This window comes from Astyanax mexicanus, chromosome 18 (assembly GCF_023375975.1).
Source record: "Astyanax mexicanus isolate ESR-SI-001 chromosome 18, AstMex3_surface, whole genome shotgun sequence".
NCBI classification, from domain to species: domain Eukaryota; kingdom Metazoa; phylum Chordata; class Actinopteri; order Characiformes; family Acestrorhamphidae; genus Astyanax; species Astyanax mexicanus.
Window position 1 is genome coordinate 16830836 of NC_064425.1, and position 22098 is coordinate 16852933.

Here is a 22098-nt window from a genome sequence, read left to right on the forward strand (position 1 = left end):
GATTGTATAAAGTACCAAAAAAAAAATATTAATAATTAATTTAAATTGATTAAATTGATTAGTTTTGCTGTTGCACAACTATTTAAAGGAGGATACAAGTAAAATAAATTGAAGGAGCAAAGCTTAGGCTGTGCCACAGGGCTCAGAGGTGTCAAGTAATGAAGTACAAATTATACTTTGTTTCTTTCTTAGTTAGGTAGAATTTTTTGGCTATCTATACTTTACTAGAGTAAAGTATTATATTGCTCAAGTTCTCTCACGAATTCTTCTGCTACGAATGGTGTGTTGTCAGATTCACTCTATTCAGATGGAAAGATTTATCTAAATTTATTTATTTATGAACGATGAGAAGCTGGAATGAAATAGGAGGAACGAAGCTATTTTTAACATTTAAGGAGTAGAAAGTTCAGATAATTGGGGCAGAAGTAACAAGAAAAACGTCGTCTGAAAAAGAATGACTCCTCTAAGATATAGGCAACCATATTTTACAAATTTCTACTTAAGTAAGGTAACGAAGTATTTGTACATTCTTATCAAAAAATCAACCTTTATATGCAATGCTTGAATAGAAATCCTCAGATTAAGGCGTGTAATATGTGGCAGAAGGCTTAACCTACTGAACTTCACCCCACAGAGCAAAGGACAGATTCTGCTCTCTGCTCCCTTAAATCAGCCAATGGCCAAAGGCCACGCCCCCTATTCCTGATCAACCGAGGTGAGCAACCAATAGGAAATGAGTTGGCCCCACGCGATTGGTCGTTGCCTAGATGCCGTTCCCATTGTTTTTCCTTGCCGTTAGCGTAGCGTCTGCATACGGGCACCGGAGGAGCTCATTCAGTACTTGTTCAGTCAGTTTCACCGGTAGTTTAAGAGACATTTACCTTTTTAAAATGTTCCTTCGAGTTCTAGAGATTATATTCTTCCTATACTTTGCGTCGCACATTCCCATCACCCTCTTCATTGATCTGCAGGCGCTGCTGCCCGAACATGTTTATCCTCAAGCAGTAAGTTTCACTCCGACCCGAAAACTGACACTCACAACCCGATTCAGCCTAAAATCACTCCTGCAGTATTTAAGTTAGCTCTCAGTCCTCACTCAGATTTACTGCTTACGTTTGTGTTATGCAGTTTTCACTAGTAGAACCTCTTATTGCCGTTTATTTCATGTTTTATTGCTCAACAAGCAAACAAACTACATTAACCAGAGATAGTTGGGCAACAATAAGAGCAGGGATGGGCAGTTACTTTTCCCAAGGGGCCACATCATACCCTGGAACTGTTTTAACCTGACCAACAGATTGCTATCAGTTTGCCTCAATAATCATTTTATCTCTTTAAAAAAATGTTGTAATTATGTTTAATGTGATAAGCTATTACTAGTAAGAATAAATGTGAAAATCTGGCAATAAAATTTAAGTGAAGCAGACAGTAAAATAAAACTCCTATATCATTATCTAATCAACATTTATATAAACAGTTGTTAACAAAATGTTCACGTCTTTAAATTAATTTAATCCAAAAAGCTATACTATTGCATCTCAAAAAATGTAATATAATTGAAAAGTTACTTTATTTCAGTAATTCAGTTCAAAATGAGAAACTCATATATTGGGCTTGATATAACACAGTGGACCAACACCAGCAGATGACATGACTCCTCAAACCATCACTGATTGTGGAAACTTCACACTATATCTTAAAATGACCTTTTTGCTAATAGAAATTGTAATTAATAAAAATAAGATATCTAAACTGTAATGAGTAGTACATTAGATATTAATAATATAACTAGCCAAACCATGAATTAAAGATATTTAAAACTGTTATACATATCTATAAAGGCACATATCAAAAATGCATATTAGGACTTGTATTTGTACAGATATATTGACCTGTTTTTTACTAGTAGGAATTACAGTGTAGATATGTGGATTTACATCTATTACACAGTAAATTCATCAGTGTTAAATCAACACTGTTGATGTTAAATTTTACACTCTTACTGTTAATGTTACTCTAACAGTGTTGATTTACCACTGGTGAATTTACTGTGTAGTAAAAATGTCATTATAAATATCTGTAATAGGGTTTTATTAGCAAAAGTTTTATAAATATATAAATAAGAGAATTCCATTAATTAAAAATAAAATGATATGTGATCCTGGTTATATGACCAGTTAGAATAAATTTATTGATACAATATTTTACTAGTAAACATTTTACACCAAATTGGTAAAGTGAGAAATTGTTCTGGTAAAACTACATTAAAAAGATCTAAAAATTGAATTTTACTATAATTTTTGTGATTTTTGGCTAAAATGGGTTGTAGTCTTCACTCTGACATGTAGTTAAACTGAGTGATTGCACTGATTACAGTTCTTTGCCAGTATCCTAACACTGCTTTATATTAAATGCACTGCAGCTGAAAGACGTCCTGCACTGGTATGCTGCGGAGTTCAAAGATCCAATGGTGGTGGATCCACCCTTCTGGTTTAAATCCTTCATATTCTGCGAGGCACTTGTTCAGTTACCCTTCTTCCCCATCGCAACATATGCATTCCTAAAAGGTTAGTAAAATGAACAAAATGCAGAGTTAAATCCTATGTATCTCATGCAAAACTGATATAATGCCTCTGTCTTATCTGTCAACTGTTTCTTGTAGGTAAATGCAGATGGATCAGGACTCCAACGATAATCTACGCTACACATGTGGCCACCACTTTGATCCCTATTCTTGCACACATCCTTTACCATAACTTTCCAACGGCTCCTTACCCGGGTCCTCAAACCATGAAGGAACGCTTGACCCTTGTGTCTGTTTATGCTCCATATCTCCTCATTCCCCTCATGCTGCTATTTACTATGCTCTTTAGCTCAGCATATAACAGCTCCCAACCTCAGAGTGGGAGAGCTTTACAGAAAACCAAGAAAATGAAGTAATTTAGATCTGGCATAAGCCAGTTTGTCGAGTGTTTGGAGACCTGTTTGTGACTATTATCGAGGATAAAACTGTGCCAATTATGGGCAACCCTCTTTTAAAACTCAACAGCCCTTTTTAAATGGGATCAAATAGTATTTGATAGGGATGGAATAAATATTTGGCAGCTAAAATTATTTGGCTAAATAATTTTAATAATTTGTTATTTAGCCAAAAATTATTTGGCTAAATAACAAATATACAATTTTGTATTTCTGCTGACATGGTAAAAATGTTAATTGTTTAATAAATCTTTGTAAATGTTAGTTCTGTAATTGCGCTTTCTTTTATGATATTTAATTTATGCAATGGTCAAATTATCTGAATGAAAACCTGCAACAAATGTGTTCAGACAAATATGAAGTTTGAATTTGTTCACTTTGTTTCAGTGCATACCTAGTATTTGAATAATGTTCATGGTGATGGAGCTGCGAGTCTCTGGCTGCGTCCAGAAACCCCAAAAGTGTCTCCTTTTTCCTACCGATCCTCCTCCTCTCCTCCGTGACCCGGAAACTGATTTCGTGAGGCCATCTTGCCGCCTGTCCGAATACCGTAGGAGATGAAAGAAGCCGCTTAAAATCCACCTGTAGTAGGCTTCCAACGGAGGTTACATCAGTGTATCCTACTCCGGAAGACTTTTAAGGATTTTCCAATGACATCACTGCATCCACGCCCACAGAGCACGCGAAAATGGGGAAGGCAACGCCCAAATATACGTCATAAACATATTAATTAACTAGGTTCCTTTTCTAATTAAACAGCCAGTAAAGCAGTAATATAATTTATAGTTTAGATAAACTGTATGCTCAGTAAAACTATATTTATGACCCTATGTGTATCATGTTATACATATAAAAACATATATTATTTATAATATATATATAATTTTAATTAATTCATTTATTTACTTATTTATTTTAACTTAGGGACTGATGAGGAAACTGAATCCCTCATAAGGCTGAGGTCAGACAGGGCTGCCAGAGTCACTGGCCAGAGATGCGGCCAAAAATGCGGCTGGGAGTAAACAGGATTTTATTGGAATATCTGAATTTTTAGCTGTGTGTGATAGTAATGTTCTGAAACGTGCTGAAAGTGAGCGTTCAACGGTAGTCAACATCCTATCTAAAACGGATCTGCTGTCCCATTTCCCCAATTACAGCTCCTTCCCTCCATTCCTCCTCCTCCTCTCCTCTACTCGATTCCTCCACCTTCTTCCGGGGTAGGAGAGGAGGAGTAGGAAAGGAGGAGAAGGAGAGGAGGAGTAGAAAAAGTTTCTGGATGCAGCCACTATGTGATGGGTTCTCTGCTCGTTCAACCACTTCTAACATGCCACAGTTATGTTTTTCAATCCAGATTTCTCTTAAAACAGAAATAAAACAGCCACAGACATACATAAGCAAAATAGTTTTATTCAAATGTACATAACCTTTACATGGTGCTTCTCAGAGTGATAAGGTCCACTGATATCATGTGTAAGGTCTGATTAATGCACTGTAAACAAATAGTAAATGAATGCACTGTTTGGTTTTATAACTTCCTGAACTTCTAATGCACCACCTGTTTTGTGTGGTCCCAAGAACAAATAAAAAAAGGACGACAGAAATGGAAATGTAAAGTACAATAAAATGCACACAACACAATGGGTAAAATAAATCATACAGAAAACAAGACTCAAGTCTTCCGATCATGTGATTATTTACAGTAACATGCAGATACTGTATATTCTTTTTTTTCTGGTAGCAAAAAACATATTAAATCAGATTTACAGAATAGCTTTTATATAAATAGTATAAATATCTTCTGTATAAATAGTGTTCATTTGAATTGATGATATGTGGTGGTACAGATATGTTACTCATTTTAACTGCTGGAGCTGGTCATCATAAAGCACTCAACTAGTTTAAATGAGGAGAGTAAATATACTGAGGCTGCAAGTATGAAGGACACCTGTTAATTCTGTGTAGTGAATTAAATGACCTATTTCAGTCCCAATTCTTATTAGGAAGTCACTGAGAGTCAGATGCACAGCATCATATTTTCGGTCCATTTGACAGAATGCAGAAGACGACACTCATTTGTGCAGTATAAACTGGTCAATGAATTCATTCTGCTCTGCCTCAACTTTGGAGAGAGCATCATATTCAATTCGATACCTGCCAAAAAAACAACACCTTTATGGACAGGAACACAAATGCAGTTACGCCTATATACAAATACAGAGGGATAGTAATATTATTACCGTTCTAGCTGCATCTTCTTCTCTGCTATTAGAGCCTGGAGCTGCTGCTGCTGGGCCTCTCGCTGTTTTACAACTGATTTTAGCAGATTTCTAGCTCCTATTGCCTGTGAAACAGTTGTTGAAATTATTTAGCTGTCTGCAAGTTATCATTAAACTGTCATCTTAATGGCACATACGTACCTTCATTTTTTCTTTTTCTGCTTCCTTGGCCAGTTCATCCACCATCTCAATGAGTCCACCCACTATTTTCTGAAACTGGCCAATTTCTGTTTTCCAAGAAATGAAATGAAATCAGTTTAATTAAAGCTGTTATCTGACAAGTGGTGGAGAGTAAGAAAGTGCACATGCAGTTACCCAGTGCAAACACCAAACCTTTCAACATCAGGGCAACAATGTTAAATGTTTGTCTACTTAATTGATTTAATATATGAAAAATATAGATGCATTTTTAAAGACTGTAAGTTTTTATTAAATTTGTAAAAAGTTTGCAAAAAGTCTTTAAAGCCACTTGGTTCTGTCTCATGGTAATTCATTTCCATCAGTGTTCTGTGTTCAGACTTTAAAGTATTTAACAGGTTATTTTACATGGGATGGACAGTAATTCAAATTGAGTATATATCAGAATGTTTCAATAATGGTGATATGATGTTTAAACACTTGTTGATTTCAACAATCATAATTGTTTTTGGGTACCGTTGTGGACATTCTTGGCAGTTTTTCTACTGAACTGATCTAAATTAATTAATACATTGTGATAAATTTGATTGTGTACATTTTGGCCCTTATTAACATGATAATAAAAGTGTTAAAAGTCTGGAAATAAATTATAATACAGCCATACTTACTGTCAACAAATTCTTTGCACTCCTCTTTAAGCTCTGTGGTCTTCTGACCAACATCAGGTTCAAGTATTCGTAGCTTATTAAGTTCATCGAAGTGAAGCCCAGCTTCTGCCAGTGGATCTTTAGCCATGACCTGAGGCCAGCCAATCACTGATTAGGTCCAACTGTTGAGAAGCAACAGAAGATTACAGTCTTTTTAAACTGTGAGTCAGTTGTGAGAATAAATGTAAACTTTTCTTTTCTTTAAGGTTTAAACTGATGATTAAAACAGGACTTAATGAGACATATGGTACAGATCAACTACAGTAGAGAAAAGTAAAAAAGTTAAAAAATAAATAACACTTAGAGACATTTGATCTGATTAGTAACTAATGTTATGGGCAGGTTTAAATCTCTATAACATAAAGTATTATACGAAAAGCCTTTATTAATCCCACAGCAGGTTAATTCACAATGTTACAGCAATGCAAGGGACAGACAGAATTGTCAGGAAAGAGAACAAAAGAGAACATAACAATAATAAAAATTATAGACCTAAAAACAGATTAGATAAAGCATGGTTACCCATCTCTTATGATAGGCAGTGACCAATATTTTTGTAGATAAGCTGACAGTAAATAAATATACAATTCAAGTTCTGACTACCAATAATATAATGAATATAATAAAATATATTTTTATTAGTAATCATTTTTCTGTTACTAATAACTGTGACAATTATAGGCATGTATACACTGAAATACTAGTACTTCAGTGTACTAGTAACATTTTAATTATAGATAAGAGATAGTAAAGGTCATTGTAAATGAATATTGTAAATCAATAGTAACACATGACAGGTCAGAAAAGCTTTATAGATCTATTGATCTGTAGATCTGATATTATTACTAGTAAACATTTCATAGGTGACATCTGAAATAAGTAGATTCTGTATGAGTTAGTAAAATCTGGTGTCATCTTATACTAGGGGTGGGCAATATGAGCCTAAAATTATATCAGGATATTTCAGGATAACATTATTTTTGGGGATATGACAAAACAATAAATAAAATAATAAATTTAAGAATACACTACTGCAAGAAAATTAATATTAAAATGTATTTGCCAATATAATTGTATACCATATGATATGGTGCACCCCTAATTGGCATTTTTACCAGACTGTAATAGAAGTCAATGATGCAACATGTCATAATACTAATAATGCACTCCAAATATCTTCATATATCTAGTAAAATAAATAATATTGGACAGATATAATCTGTCTCTAATAGACTTTATTGGGAAATAAGACCTATGGGAATTTTCCTTTTACTGAAAAAATCACAAAATTGTACCATAATGCCCATATGGCCCTAAAATTAAATAATACAGCTCTGGAAAAAAATAATTGACCACTTAAAAATTATTTTCTTTGATTGATTTTAAAAAAATTAAAACTTCTGGAATATAATCAAGAGGAAGATGGATGAACACAAACCATCAAACCAAACTGAACTGCTTGAATGTTTGCACCAGGAGTGACAAAGTTATCCAAAAGCAGTGTGTAAGAATGGTGGAGGTTTTCTTTAAATTATTTGAGGTCTAAAAGCTCTGCATCTTTTTTGTTAATTCAGTCATTTCTCATTTTCTGCAAATAAATTTTCTAAATGCCAATATTGTTATCTGGAATTTTGGAGAAATGTTGTCTGTAGTTTATAGAATAAAACAACAATGTTCATTTTACTCAAACATTTACCGATAAATAGCAACATCAAAGAAACTAATTCAGAAATTAAAGTAGTCTCTTATTTTTTTCCAGAGCTGTATATCAGGGTATTATCTACCACCTATCTTAGACTATTTGTAGGTTATCTGAGCAGCTGGGTGACATATGGCTGCTGATCAACTGGTGTTGGTATAGTGAGGATTCCTGATCACATTAAAACAGAGTATCTAAACGGAACTGACTAAACTGACAGCCTGTAAAGCTGCAGTTTCTTAGCTCTGCTCTCTGATCCGCCGAGTTTAACATCAGTTTACAGAGCTTCTCTCACAACACAACAACTCAGCTAATCACAACAATCAGCTAGCGGGGTTAGCAACGCAGCTATCGAGTAAACCCACCACAAAAAACACACTGTATTTAACATTATAAACCGCTTTATTTACTATAGAAAGTGAAGGAATCTCCACACATACCCGCTAAGCTGAATTAATGGAGATATGCTGATCTCGCCGGTCTCTTCGCCGTTTTCTCCGCTCGCCGCTTCTCTCGGTTATGTGGCAGAAAGACTCTCCAGATCAGAGATTCTCTACTGAGGAGAATTCCCACTACAGAACGTGTTCCGGGTTCATCACAGCACCAGAGGGCGCTCAAAATCATAGTTTATGTTTAATATGTCTAATAAAAATCATACTAAAAATATGTTAATTTCCTCAATACAGAACCATATTTAAATAATGTTTAACGCCCTTTATTGCCAGTTACAAACCTTTTAAATGTGTTATGGACGTCTTTGTTACCGCATAAGCTTGCTAAACAGTCATCTCACTGTAACTAGAACAGTGCAATGTTTACCCGTAATTTTCAGACCATTTAAGGCTAAATACAATTTCCCCCCACATGCTATAGTAAAGGCCATTTTCGTTTTACATTTCGGCCTTCCATAATCTAAAATTTCACAACAAAAAAAAGAAATGGACCTTTACAAAATTTTAAATCCAAAAAAAGGTAAAAAAAAAAAAAAAAAAAAAAAAGGTAAAATCCAACCTTATAATACTAGATGAAAAATTAAAGAATTGAGTAAAGGTTTATTTTTTCATTTTCCCTAAATTTAAGATTTCTTTTTATTAAACCCATTTCTTTTTATTAAACCAGATGGAAAAAAATGAAATAATGAAAAGTAACGCCCAATTCTTTATTTTTTTTTATTATTTAGCCTTAAACAATCATAAAGTGATCAGCATTACATTGATGCATGCAATTTGTTGTCCAAAAATATTTGTTGTAATAACGTAGAAAATACGGGTACGTTTATTTGCTTGATTAACAAATTTATTCAATTAGTCAATTTACTTTTTACGTTAATGTAATATCCGGGACACGTAGTTAATTAATCATTTTAATTTGAGTTTTTAGCTGTTTAGCTCCATTCACCCCCATTCATTTTGGACTCCCTCGCGGGCTCCCTCTAACGATTTGCACTTATTTTCTGATATAATTAGAAGTGGGCAGGCTCTCCGTAAACCGGCTCTGCTCCAGATGATGAGATTCCGTCCCCGCCCCGAAGAGTCTCTGCCGCTGCCACGGCGACCGGCGGATCAGTGCACTGCCCCGTTAAACCGGGGGCCAAAACAAAACAATAGATTTACGCGTTTAAAAAATGTGTTCCTATAATGTATATAACACTTTATTTTGTACTATAACTCTATTAAATGTCTGTAACACCAATATCCCATAATATATGTTCCCTATTTTACATTGCCCACAGCATTCACACAGTGCTGTGTTCCTGGACATTCAAAAACGTCCCAAAAAAGTATTTATAGACTTAATAGTATTTATACAGATTTATTCAAGGCCTTTATACGTATTCTTTGGGAATCATATCAAATCCATTAAAAGTTTTAGTAGGACTTTTATTATGAAAAGCCTCCCGGTATCTCCAACACTGCAGGGGGCAGTGGAGCTGCTGAGAAAAAACGGAGAAGAAGAACACGAGCAAAACATTCAGCGCCACAAATCAGCCCTCTTACTGAAACTACATGTAGTTTAATACACACTGAGGTAAGATCTAAAACTGGTTATTATTTCGGCACACACACACAGTTGATGCAGATATTTGGTGGAATAACGCTGTTTTTTAATCACAGTTTTCATGCATCCTGAGTTAATCACAATTTCCTTTGGGTTTTTGGCCATTTTTGACAGGCTGCTCAAACTGTTTTAAAAGTTTCCTGAGATCACTTTAGTGTTGCTGTTTAATGTTTAACAAATGTCTAGCTAACATTAGAAGTTAAATAACAATTAACAAAAATGTTTAGCTTGCTACTGCTTTGCTTTTAGTTTTTTTTTTTTATATGAGTAGAAGTAGGTAGCTAACAAGCTAATATTAATGCTTTATGTGTTCGACAGCCCAGTGGGGTGGAGCAGTATGTCTGTGTTAAAAACTGCAATATTATTTTTTTGTATTAATTATCTATTAATAAATAATCTATTTATATCAATAGGGCATTTGTTAATATTGTACAGCTCTAACCTCAACCCCTACATTTAGTGCCAGGAAAACAATTCAGTCTTTAAGCATATTTATATAAATTTCAACAGCCATGTTTTATGGTCCTATTTGATTTACCAAAAATATGCTATTATATGGTAAAATATACTATGGACATAAATATGGACCCTGGACTACAGAGTCTCAGTTTTAACTATCTTCTATAATGTCATTGCAGGTGTTTTCTGTGATCAGAAGAATGCCTTTGTCAACTCAGTCTCAACCAGAGAATGATGAGTACATCCTGATAGCTAGTTTGGATAATGTGAGAAACCTTTCTAACATCTTAAAAGCAATATCCTTCAAAGACCATGCAATATTCAATGCGACGCAGAATGGGTTAAAAGTAACCGTAGAAGACTCCAAATGTCTTCAAGCAAATGCGTTCATTCAGGTCAGTGTTCAGAATGAGACATTAAGAATTCTCAAAAACACTCAGTTTTAAATGCATTTTGACTGTAATTGATTGTGTGGTTTTCTCATCCTGCAGGCAGACATTTTTCAAGAGTTCACACTTAAAGAGGATGTGGTTGGGTTTCAGGTTAACCTAACTGTGCTTCTGGATTGTCTCACCATCTTTGGAGGAAGCACAGTGCCAGGCACGTTTCTATGATAAATAATGATTAGATATAATAATGCACTGTTAGTGTAGTTGCATCACTGATTGAGCTAAAACAACATTAAAAACATATTGTAATTAAACTGTTTATGATTTTATCTTGATGGATCATACATTCTCTCTCTTTAAAAAAATGAAGGAGTGATGACTGCCCTGAAAATGTGCTACAATGGTTATGGCTATCCATTGACCCTGTTCCTGGAGGAAGGAGGAGTGGTTACTGTTTGCAAGATTAACACCCAAGAACCAGAGGAACCCTTAGACTTTGACTTCTGTAGCACCAATGTGACCAACAAGGTCATACTTCAGTCAGACAGCCTGAAAGAGGCTTTCTCAGAACTGGACATGACCAGTGAGATCCTGCAGCTAACAATGTCACCCAGTCACCCCTATTTCAGGTACAGAAACACTATGCCTTGTCTTATTGGCAATGATATTGACCAAGAGTGGGGGACATTTTTGTGTCTTACATACATTCAGCTCGATTCGGACGTGGGCGATTCTGTATCGATTCATAAATGCTAAAAATCGATTTAGACTTGCCAACATGTACGAATTTTGCATGCATGTTCTAAAATACGCATAACATTTGATCTCGCATTTCCCTGATGTTCTCCTTCCCTGTGTGAGTCTGTTTTCTGCCGCTCACGCTGTCAAGCTGGGTTTTTTTTACTACGATCATTAATCCAGCAAGCTACCTATCAAGCCATCCGCTACTTTCCTCCAAACTGTCGATACACCGTCACTATGCTGAAGGCACTTTTTTGTACTAATCATCTGGTTAATTAAAAAAAACTATGCTTTTTTAAGGATATATTATGGATCATTACAGATGCTCTACTTCATTAATATTCATACAATGAGAACAAATAAATCCTGTATAAAAGAAATAGATGCATCAAGACGAATCGAGAAACGTTTTATAATCTAATCGCAGACCTCTGAATTGTATTCAAATCGTAAGGTGCCTAGAGATTCCCACCCCTATTATTGACCTATTATTGATTTTGTTGACAATCTCATTAGGTTAGATTTGTGCATCTGGATAAAAACTAGCCTGTTATCTAATAAACATGTTTACATCATGGAATATTTTGGGCCCTTTAAAAGTAAGTATGGGCACATAAAAAAAAGATAAAATAATAAAAATTATGTTTTTTTCATGTTGCATTATGTTTTTTTATGTTGTATGTATAATAATTAGCCCTGTTTAACTAGTTGTTTTCCAAAGCTTTATCACATTTAAAACACTGCCTAAAACTCAATACCATATTATATTACTAATATCAAACAATATAAATAATTAATTTGATTGTTTTCCCCCCAGATTGTCCACATTTGGAAATTCTGGAAATGCCCATTACGACTATCCCAAAGACTCTGAAATGATGGAGCTGTTCCAGTGTACAAAGACACAAACCAACAGGTAAGAAGACCAAACTTTGTAATGACTAGAAGGTTAATTTCCAAATTAAAATGATCAAATCAGATTTGTTCACAGACATTACAGACAATGTGAATATAGACAAAATTCATGTGACACAATTTTAGTTCCTGTCCTATGACTTTTGGCATTGACGCCGGATAATATCAGTTTGTGTTTTGCTGTTGCTCACTCAGGTACAAGATGTCTCTATTAAAACCCTCCACCAAGGCGTTGGCGCTGTCCTGTAAGGTGTCTGTAAGGACAGACAGTCGAGGCTTCCTCTCATTACAGTACCTTGTGCGGAATGATGATGGACAGATTTGTTTTGTTGAGTATTACTGCTGCCCAGACGAAGAGGCTGATGAAGAATAGACCAACATGAGTTATTTTGCTCATCTTAAAACGTGCTGTTAATTGTTTCCCTTTTCATGTTAAACTGTGTCGTTTAATCAGATTAGTGATCTGATTTGTTCATTGTATTTTATTAAATTCAGTTTCTAAAAAAGAGATAAAGTAACAGAGCTTGTATTTGTTATATAATAAGATTTTGAACTTTATAAATCTTTTTATCAGTTTCTTTAAAGTTGTTAACATGAAGATGATCTGATATGACACATACATTACTGTGTGATATACCATTAAAGGAGTTTGAAATCTCCAGTTGTTGCTCTAGAGTTGTTTATTTTTGGTAGTTTTTTGGTAGGTTTGGTAGATTAACCTGCCAGCTAATACAACAGAGACTTGACCCTTAGGGGACCTTAAATATAAAACTAAGACTTGTTAAAACCAAACAGAACAGAAAAGTGGAAGTTGTTTTGAAAGGTTAAAAGGACAACAACAGAACAACAACAACAACAGCAGCAGCAGCTGAGTTGACACATTTTGTTTTTGACAAATGTGACATTTACATTTAAACCCTTAGGAGACCCTTTTGGTATAGAATTAAAATTATGTGTCCAGTTTACTAATCCTGATCCTGTAGTATCGCCTGCTGCTTATGCAGTTCTCTCTGGTCTATAATTTATCTGGTCTATATTTTAATCTGACACAGTGCTTTTTAACTGACTGGTGTATTTTATTGCACCCGCTGAGACTCAGAAAAGCTGATGTAAATGATCACATTTTAAATGCATAATGTGCAGTATTTTAAAGCCTCATTTAATCATTGAATTCAGTACTAAAGGACCCTTCTGACTGATGTTAAAAACATTAGTGACCAGAAGGGGGCGGCAATGTAGCGCTGTTCACGTCACAAGTCCTCTGGTGGACAGATATAAAAAGTTCATTTTTACATCCTGCTATTTTTATTATAATATATTATTTTATTAGTTATTTTTTAAACCCCTTAACAGGCCAGGATTTTTGTAAATTTTCTGTCTGACATTACACCTCTAAATCTTGAGGATTTCTTTTCAAGCATTAAATAAAAGCTTTTTATGTTTGATAAGGAACGTTACTAAAAAAATCATAATTTTAAAATTTCAATATAAGGTATAGGAAAATAGTCAAGTAAATCTGCAACTATCAAAATATAATGAATAAAATCATAAAATTGGCTCTTTTCTGAACTTCATTTTGAAATCAATAAAAATCCTGAATACAAATCAAACAGTTCATCTCCTCCAAACCTTTAGTTTTGTCATGTTTGTCTAGTTGTTACATCTGTTTTCGAACATGCAGTATTTGTTTTACTGATCTGAAATTATTAAGTGGACTAGAGAAAAAACATGCAGCTTCTCCAAATGTCCAATGGGAGATTTAAAAGCCCTCAATTTTTCAGAATGTAAATAACATATTTTAGTGCAGAGAATAAGGGTTTTGTATCACCTACGCTTGCAGCCCGTACACGTGTGAAGGCATGTTAATGTTTCTATTTCTAGTCATCATTTAAACTGTTTCATATTTTACTTATTCAGTAACTTGTAATTTCAGAACAATCCAGGTGTTCCATTTCTACAAACGCTTCAATGCCCTGTTTTTATTTTCAGGATTACAAACATATCCAAAAATAATTTGCAATACATTATTATATATATCAAGTATAAATGGGAAAAAATATTTAAGCCTTAGACATATCTTATATGGTTAATGCTGTTGATACCAATTTATTTAGAATAATGATTTATTCCATCTACACATATTGGAGCTGTTTCATATGTAGTCACTGTAAAAAAATGTTTCTCTATTTTCGCCGATTTTTAGATCACTGCATAATGTGAACTCACAAGCTGTCCATTAAACTATGTCAAACGTTCTTGATGAATAGACTTTCAATTCCATTAAAAGCTAAAAAGGTTTTATCTCTCTCTTGACAAAAATGCTATTTTAGAGATGCGTTGTCTTGTACAGATTAGGGGGTGGGAAAATGTGGCAGGGATATATTTCAGGTGATAGGGGTAATTTGGGTAACTTAATTTGGAAGGTCCTCGGGTAGCGGTGGGTAACTCTGCTCCGGAAGTAAAAATCCATCCCAGCTCAGCTGCAGCAGAGCCGCCCAGGCACTTGGTACAAAACCCTGGGATGGATTTTTACTTTCTGGGCCCACCTCTATCCTTGGGTGCTTGTTAATGCTGAAGTTATAGTGTGAGACACTTGCAGCCAATCAGAGCAAAAGGGGGAGGCGCTTAAACACGTGAAAATCCATAAGACGTCGAGGACCAATCACATGGCGCAGACGCTCAAGTTTGTTTCCGGGCAGAGGGAGGAAAACAACACTGCACTGTGTTTAGTGAAGATCAGAGTAGAGAGTATAGTGATAGAGACAGTTCAGCGTTTATAGCTCACTTTAGTTACATGTAGGATTAGTTAAATCAGAATGGCCACTGTTTAGTGTTGTTCTTTATGTGTTATGGATCTGCAACAGGTCTTATTCTTGGCATTAGAGGTACTATTAGATTGCAGAAGTCCCCAGTCCTGCAGTAACATTAAATCTGGTCATTGAAAATGGCTCTATAAAAGTTCTGACCCAGTATTTCAGAGCTCATTTTGCAGGTGCATCATATTAGTTAAATATCTACATAACTAGCAGCATGGTGCACTCTAACTGTCCTGAGATCTGTTGTATGTAGCATTTGATAAGGCCAAGCAACCTGATCCAGGTGCCACATCACCTCTTAAAGCATGGTGATGTCAAGGGGATGGCATAGCTTCTTTGTGTACCCCAAACACAAACACGGTAGTGAAGGAGATAAGACACTGCGCCGGCCCCCACTGCCCAATATTTTGACCCATCGGTGAGTCAGGGGGTATCAGGTTCAAGCCGTGGCGCAGACGTCCTGCTGGGTTTTGTAAACACGCACTCGGCGGTGACCTAATTGTTGTGACAGTCCAACAATTAGCAACAAGAGAGCCCAGGAGAGCTAAAGCATTGCTTTTCTTCCCAGAGTCACAAGAGACAGTGAGTCATGTGGATTATGAAAAGGTGGAGGAGATTATAGAAAAGGAGAGATAAATCTGTATCCTGTACTGTATGATTTTGGGTTTTTTTGGAGACTATCTTAGTTTTCAATTTGACTTTATTAAACAGTAGTAATTCAATAATGACCTCCAATTATCTGGTAATTTTATACACTGTAAAAATATATGTGTTAAGCATATTAAGTATGGAGTAAGTAAAGTATTGATTCAAAATAACTGAATCAGTTATAACTGATCAATGACTTGATCAGAATCATGGTGGGTTCACATCACAACAATTTCATCGCTTTTCATCAGTTTTAACAACTTGTATTTCACTATTTTGTTCTGGACATGCGATCAGAACATATCCATTTATATATATATATATATATATATATATATATATATATATATATATATATATATATATATATATATATATATTATATATATATATATATATATATATATATATATATATATATATATATATATATATATATATATATATATATATATTATCCAACTTTTTTTGTTTTAATTGTTAAATTAAATAGAATAGGCCATTAGAAGAAACTAACTTAAAACTTAATCACTCTTAAAATGAACTTCCTTGTCTCAAGCACGTCAGCATTTTGTAAATGAGGTCAAATGTACACACATCCACAAACTGTCCTGTGACACATCCAGGATGTTCATTATGTGTCACTTGGAGACTTCATGATGTAAGGTGAAGGTCAAATTGCTGCATTAAACGTTTTACATCTTTTACACTCATATTTTTTTTAAAAACATGGTTCTTTTTGGAACAAAAAGTGATTCTTCTATTGGATCAATCAAAGAATATAATTTCAAAATATTGTTTTCCCTGTGCAAATATTGGCACATTTTTATTTCCCCAAAAAATCAGTTTTGGATCAGTTTCCCATGACTGACAATATTGACCAACTGGAACAATCTGTCTGCACAACTATTCTGTTTATTATATGGAATAGATAAGTTGTAGTGGAGCTGTCAGGCAAGTAGCCAATTATTTATATTAATAACATGAGTTGTTGTGCTGATGGTTGGTCTCTCTACACAGTTCTTCACAGTATTTTTCAGTAAGTCTGATGTTGTGTGATTAAATTAGTCAGCTAATGTTAGAATAGTGACGTGCTAGACTTGGTAGTATTTGTATTTTTTTTTCTTTCTGTCTAGACTGAATGTAAACACCATTTTTCTATAGCCATTGGCACTTACCATTATTTTATGTCATTAATTATAATTTGCTGTTATTTTATATACAGAACTTATATATGCAGGTAGAGATCAGCATGGTAATTCCCCTTTGGTCATTCCTTGTGACGGGTCTTTCCTTGACAGGCCATTTTGCTCTGGGTCCTCTTTCAGTTTAGTAAACAAAACTCTCATGTCACTTGCGTGCTTAGAGGCTTGCATAAACTCAGCCGACCTCACTTCGGTCTGCTATCAGTTTTCAGGTGCAGCACGAGCTACGGAGTCTGCTACTTAATTAACTTCGTAAGGTAAACCTGAGATTAAATGTGCAGAGCAGGTGAGCTCAGAGTGATCAGAGCACACAGTGCTAGTTGCTTAGCTCAGCATTTATGAGAGCCAACTTTTATTAGACAAACAGCTGCAAATGAAGGCAGTGTGGAACTGTAATACATATCTGTGTACACAGACGATCCTTTCCAGCCCGTCACATTCATTATGACCCACTATGCTGTCCACTGTGGGTGGTAATGGCTTCTACGACAGATATTCTTCATGTATTAAATGCCAGAACAATTTGCTAGATTGCAACCCCCCACCTCATCCCTTAACTTACTATTGCATGGAGCACCATCATAGAGCTCAGTAGTGCGGGGCTTTTTACCCCTCATGTCCATGTCTGGCATTACGCATGGTGCCAATAAGTGTCATTTTCTCAGACAAGAGAGTTCATTCTGAATCACCTTAAAAAATCTTTAGAGATAAGCATTACCAAGAGAATGGAACAGTAATATGTTACAGTACTTATGGGATGTGTTTGAGGGAAATGTATGATAAATCCATATATCCAAATATATATCCAGAACAAAATTAAATCCTCACAGCTATGTTCCAACGTGTGTTGTAAAGTCTTTACATTACTGCCCTTGATTTTAGAAGAAATGTTGAGTCAGCAGGTGTGTACATTGTTATTGTCACTATCCAATGAGAAACAAGTATCTCAAATTTATCTCAAGTTTATGTTTAGTTTACTACATAATTATTACAGAATATTTTCAAAAATGAACTGAAATAAACTCTTTTTACATTGACTTCCATCGAAAGTTCAAAAGGTTTTATCTCTCTACTCTAAAGATGCTGTTTTGGAGGTATGTTTTCATTAGACAGCAACACTATTCGCCAGGTCTGCACAATACTGGAAAAATAACTGAGGCTGCGATAGTTTGACTATTTTTTGAGCAATATGTGTTATGATTTTTAAAATGCAGAAAATTTTAATCCAAAATTACCAGATGGTGATAAAATATTGCACATAATTGAAGTTAAATATAATGATACTGGCCTCTTTTTGAATTATATGTGAGCTGTCCTTTTGAACCAAGCAGCAAAAAAACAGCAAGGTTTAATTTAATTTGCCTTACATGACATTGCACCCCCTGTGATGTGATTATTACACATGCCCACATTGCAATGACAACGCTGAAACTAATTATTGTGCATCCCTAGTATGTACTTTTGGCAAAAAGGAGCTTGAAGCATGTTTTTTTTTACTAAGCCATGTTATTTTCATATTTAGCCATTCAAAGTAAACTTGCTCAGTCAGCTGGAAGGCCCTCTGGGATGGGAAACCCCACATACATAAGCATGACATTCCTCCACATTGTGCTAAAGATGCTGCCATGAAAACAATCCATTGTTAGCTGATCTGTGGGGGTCACAGCAGGTCACAAAGGCAACAGCTGGAGATGACAAGGGTCTATCAGAGCCTTTGACGCCCCCCTTCAGTACTGCCCCTTCTCTTCCACAGCCCTGTTCAGCCCACCAGCAAGTCTGAGCTGATCCCTAATGCTGACAATGACGTAATGCCTGTGCATCTCTAGCCTAAAGCTCCTGTAACATATGCATGAGTAACCTATACTGAGGCAAGCTGCTTATCTGATGCTTATATGGATGTAAGCATTAAGTGTCCAGAGAAGCGTTAAAGAACTTGATGATGTCATTAAGGAGATGGCTGAAGGTCTGAAATCTGTAGGCTTTAAGTAAAGGAGTATATTGGCATTCTTAAACATGTAGCATCATCTCTTTATTTAGTGTTTTATGTGTGCTACCATTACAGAGATCACATTGTTTTGGAATAAACAGTTTTTGAGCTGTGATTATGCAATAATTATAAGTTATAGATATTCTATACCTTCTGAAATTGTGAAACAAGGAATATGTAAAAGGACCCACATTTATTTTCATGCCAAAAGTCATGGGATAGCAGTGTGTAAATCGATTATAAAGTGTGTTACCAAGTGCCAGGTATAGGGATATTAAGCACCCAGCTAGCAGCAGGGACGTGGCATTCTTATGGCAATGAGACATGATTTAGCAGGATTTTAACAAGGCTGAGAAACATTATTTATGTACTTGTAAATTATTGAACATACTAGCAAATTCTACAGGAGAATATCAAATCATCTGTGTATGAGCTAAAGCTTAACTGTGAGTGAATCCTATAGCAAGACAGAAAAAACAACAAACAAAAGTGTTCAAGATATTAAGCAGGTCACTTTTCAGACACCAAAATGCTAAACAGTTGCTGCAAAAAACATACAGCATCACAAAACATAAATTATCTTGAATTCACACTGTCTGCAAAGAAAAAAAACACACTTTCCTGATTGAAACCTTTTCTGATTTGAGGTTATACATCACCTATCTTTTATTTGTCATCCACAGAAAAATACGGGGGATGCAGGGAGGTGAGCATCTCCTAAAAACAGCCAGACAGACTTAATGAGGTTACCACAGAAAAAAAAGTCATGTTGTATACCATGATGTCATGTGTAATGTTTTGGGCTTGTGGTCAATGTAAACATGTGCTGACTGAAACTGAGATTGACATTGAATGTGACCGAAACCAGCCAGACTCTCTTCCTATCAATTCTGTTTGTGGAAAGACGTGTTTTCTAAGAAGGAAAATGCAGCTGAACAAAGAGAGAATATTTGTACAATGTTCATATTATTTAACTTGCAAACAACTGGTGGATAGTGAAATCCACCTATATTTATTGGTTCCTCCCTTAGCCCAAAGCAGCAGTTTATTCTCTTTCTCTCTCTCGCAAACACATGTAGCATAATCTGCGTAAAGAAACACATGAGGATAGTTTCTGCAGTGTAAGTGTAAAGGACCAGCCAAGACATACACTGGCATGTTAAATGTCATGGGACAGAACTAGTATTGTGTCCCATGACTTTGTCCATGTCTCAATAAGGCTAAATTACATTGTACTGAACTGTTGGAGATGCATGTGGGGCCTCTTGCATTGAATGTGGAAGTGATTTCAGACAGAGTTGCCGGATTGTTCACATAGACAAGTCTAGCCAGATGCCTCTCCCAGCCACTGCCCTGTCCACTGTGGAGGGTAATGCCATCTATTACATATTCCCAAGTGATACTGCAGATCAAGGACTGTTAAATGAATGCAAATTAAACTTCTAAAAATTCTTCTAAAGAAAATTCTTCTTCTAAAATGTATCATTTATCTGGCATTGTGTTGAACCTCACTCCCCAGATAATAAATCACACCTTATACATTATCACATTATCACTTACACATACAAGTGTGATTTATTTCAAGCTTTTCTCTAAGGTTACATGTGAGGATCAATTTACAAACTGCTATCCCATGACTTTTGGCGCATCATTTTTTTGTGAAGAATTGTTACTTTAAATGCATCATGGGCTCTAACTGCTGCATATTTATTTATTTTGCATAAGTTTCTTTTCTTGTTTCAATGTTTTGATTCTGAAGCATGTTTTAACTGCATTTTGTTGGAGGACAAACTTTTATTATTTATTATTATATACCTCTGGATTTCTGAGCTTATAAAACTTTATGAATATGAACTTGTTTTTCTTTGCATTATTTTAGTTCTGAAAGCTCTGCATCTTTTTTGTTCTTTCAGCCATTTCTCATTTTCTGCAAATAAATGCTCTAAATAGCAATATCTTAATTTGGAATTTGGGAGAAACAATGTTCATTTTATTTAAACATAAACCTATAAATATCAAAATCAGAGAAACTGGTTCAGAAATTGAAGTGGTCTCTTACATTTTTTCAGAGCTGTATATTATTATCATTATTTTTATTATTAATACAGTTGTAAAAGTGAGCTCATGTCCAGTGTTAAGTGGTGTGCTGTGTGTGTGTGTTTTCCCACAAATCATTTTCTCTGCTCTGTCTTTCACCACCACCCCATTACATTATGAGAACAGGCAGCTGCTGCCCTGCGCCACTTCAGCCACCTCTGACAGGCACTGTTTAGCAGGCAATTACAGTGGCAGCAATGAAAACTAATTTGTGAAAGTGGAGTGAAGGAGGGGTATAGTGCTGGAGATGTACTTCTACTTCACCAGATACATGGGGGGGGGTATAAGATAGCGGATGATGTCATTGTTTTAAACTAAACTTGAGCCCCACTCTCCTCGTACACAGGAGAAACTTTTGTTTTGGTTACGAACCCAGCCGTCCCCAAAACACACATTCGCACACACACACACCATTAAGTAGACACCTAAATGATGGGTTACCCTTTCTTTGTTCTTTTCAAAAGAAGTAAAATCTTTAACCAATCCACAACTGAAAGTAAATTCAGTAATCTGATCAGATATTTGATCTGGATTTTGGTGTAAGGTGTTGTTCAACAAGTGCACAGCCTAAATGACTCATACTGACACAGTATTAAATACAGCACGGCTCAGGTGTTTGAATACCGACAGGCTTAGATCATCATGTGTGTGCACGTGTGTGCAGTCAGGCAAAAACCTCTTATCTCCAAAGTGTCATCTTTACAGAACAAGGAAAAAACTTTCTTAGCTTGTAATGAAAGTCGATTTAAATAGGTCTCCTTTCTATTGTTCCACCTCAGAAGACATATTATTATATAAGTAACGATAATCATACTAAAATAATACCAAAAGGTGAAAAATGGCAAAAAATGTATGTTTTTTGGGACTTTATAAAGCCTACTTCTATTTAGAACTGGCTTTCTTATCTTTAAAGCACAAAGGTCATATAATGTCTGTACAGGGGAATCCCTGCTGCACAGCAGGACTGGGCTATCCAGTAAAAAT

General features: G+C 35.3%; 3 protein-coding genes across 3 annotated transcripts; 2 read left to right on the forward strand and 1 right to left on the reverse strand.

Moving 5' to 3' along the window:
• Positions 1–777: 777 nt before the first annotated feature.
• tmem97 (transmembrane protein 97) lies at positions 778–3243 on the forward strand. Its single transcript, XM_007245954.4, has 3 exons — positions 778–1004; positions 2423–2567; positions 2663–3243. Exons 1-3 carry the CDS (start codon positions 891–893, stop codon positions 2938–2940), a joined length of 537 nt encoding a protein of 178 aa, XP_007246016.3. The 5' UTR covers positions 778–890; the 3' UTR covers positions 2941–3243.
• Positions 3244–4370: 1127 nt separating this feature from the next.
• ift20 (intraflagellar transport 20 homolog (Chlamydomonas)) lies at positions 4371–8369 on the reverse strand. Its single transcript, XM_007245955.4, has 5 exons — positions 8240–8369; positions 6062–6222; positions 5397–5482; positions 5217–5320; positions 4371–5130 (listed from the first exon to the last, which is right to left on the reverse strand). Exons 2-5 carry the CDS (start codon positions 6186–6188, stop codon positions 5049–5051), a joined length of 399 nt encoding a protein of 132 aa, XP_007246017.2. The 5' UTR covers positions 6189–6222; positions 8240–8369; the 3' UTR covers positions 4371–5048.
• Positions 8370–9383: 1014 nt separating this feature from the next.
• rad1 (RAD1 homolog (S. pombe)) lies at positions 9384–13022 on the forward strand. The gene is made up of 6 exons (XM_007245956.4): positions 9384–9827; positions 10496–10711; positions 10808–10916; positions 11076–11334; positions 12264–12362; positions 12557–13022. Exons 2-6 carry the CDS (start codon positions 10517–10519, stop codon positions 12732–12734), a joined length of 840 nt encoding a protein of 279 aa, XP_007246018.1. The 5' UTR covers positions 9384–9827; positions 10496–10516; the 3' UTR covers positions 12735–13022.
• Positions 13023–22098: the final 9076 nt, after the last annotated feature.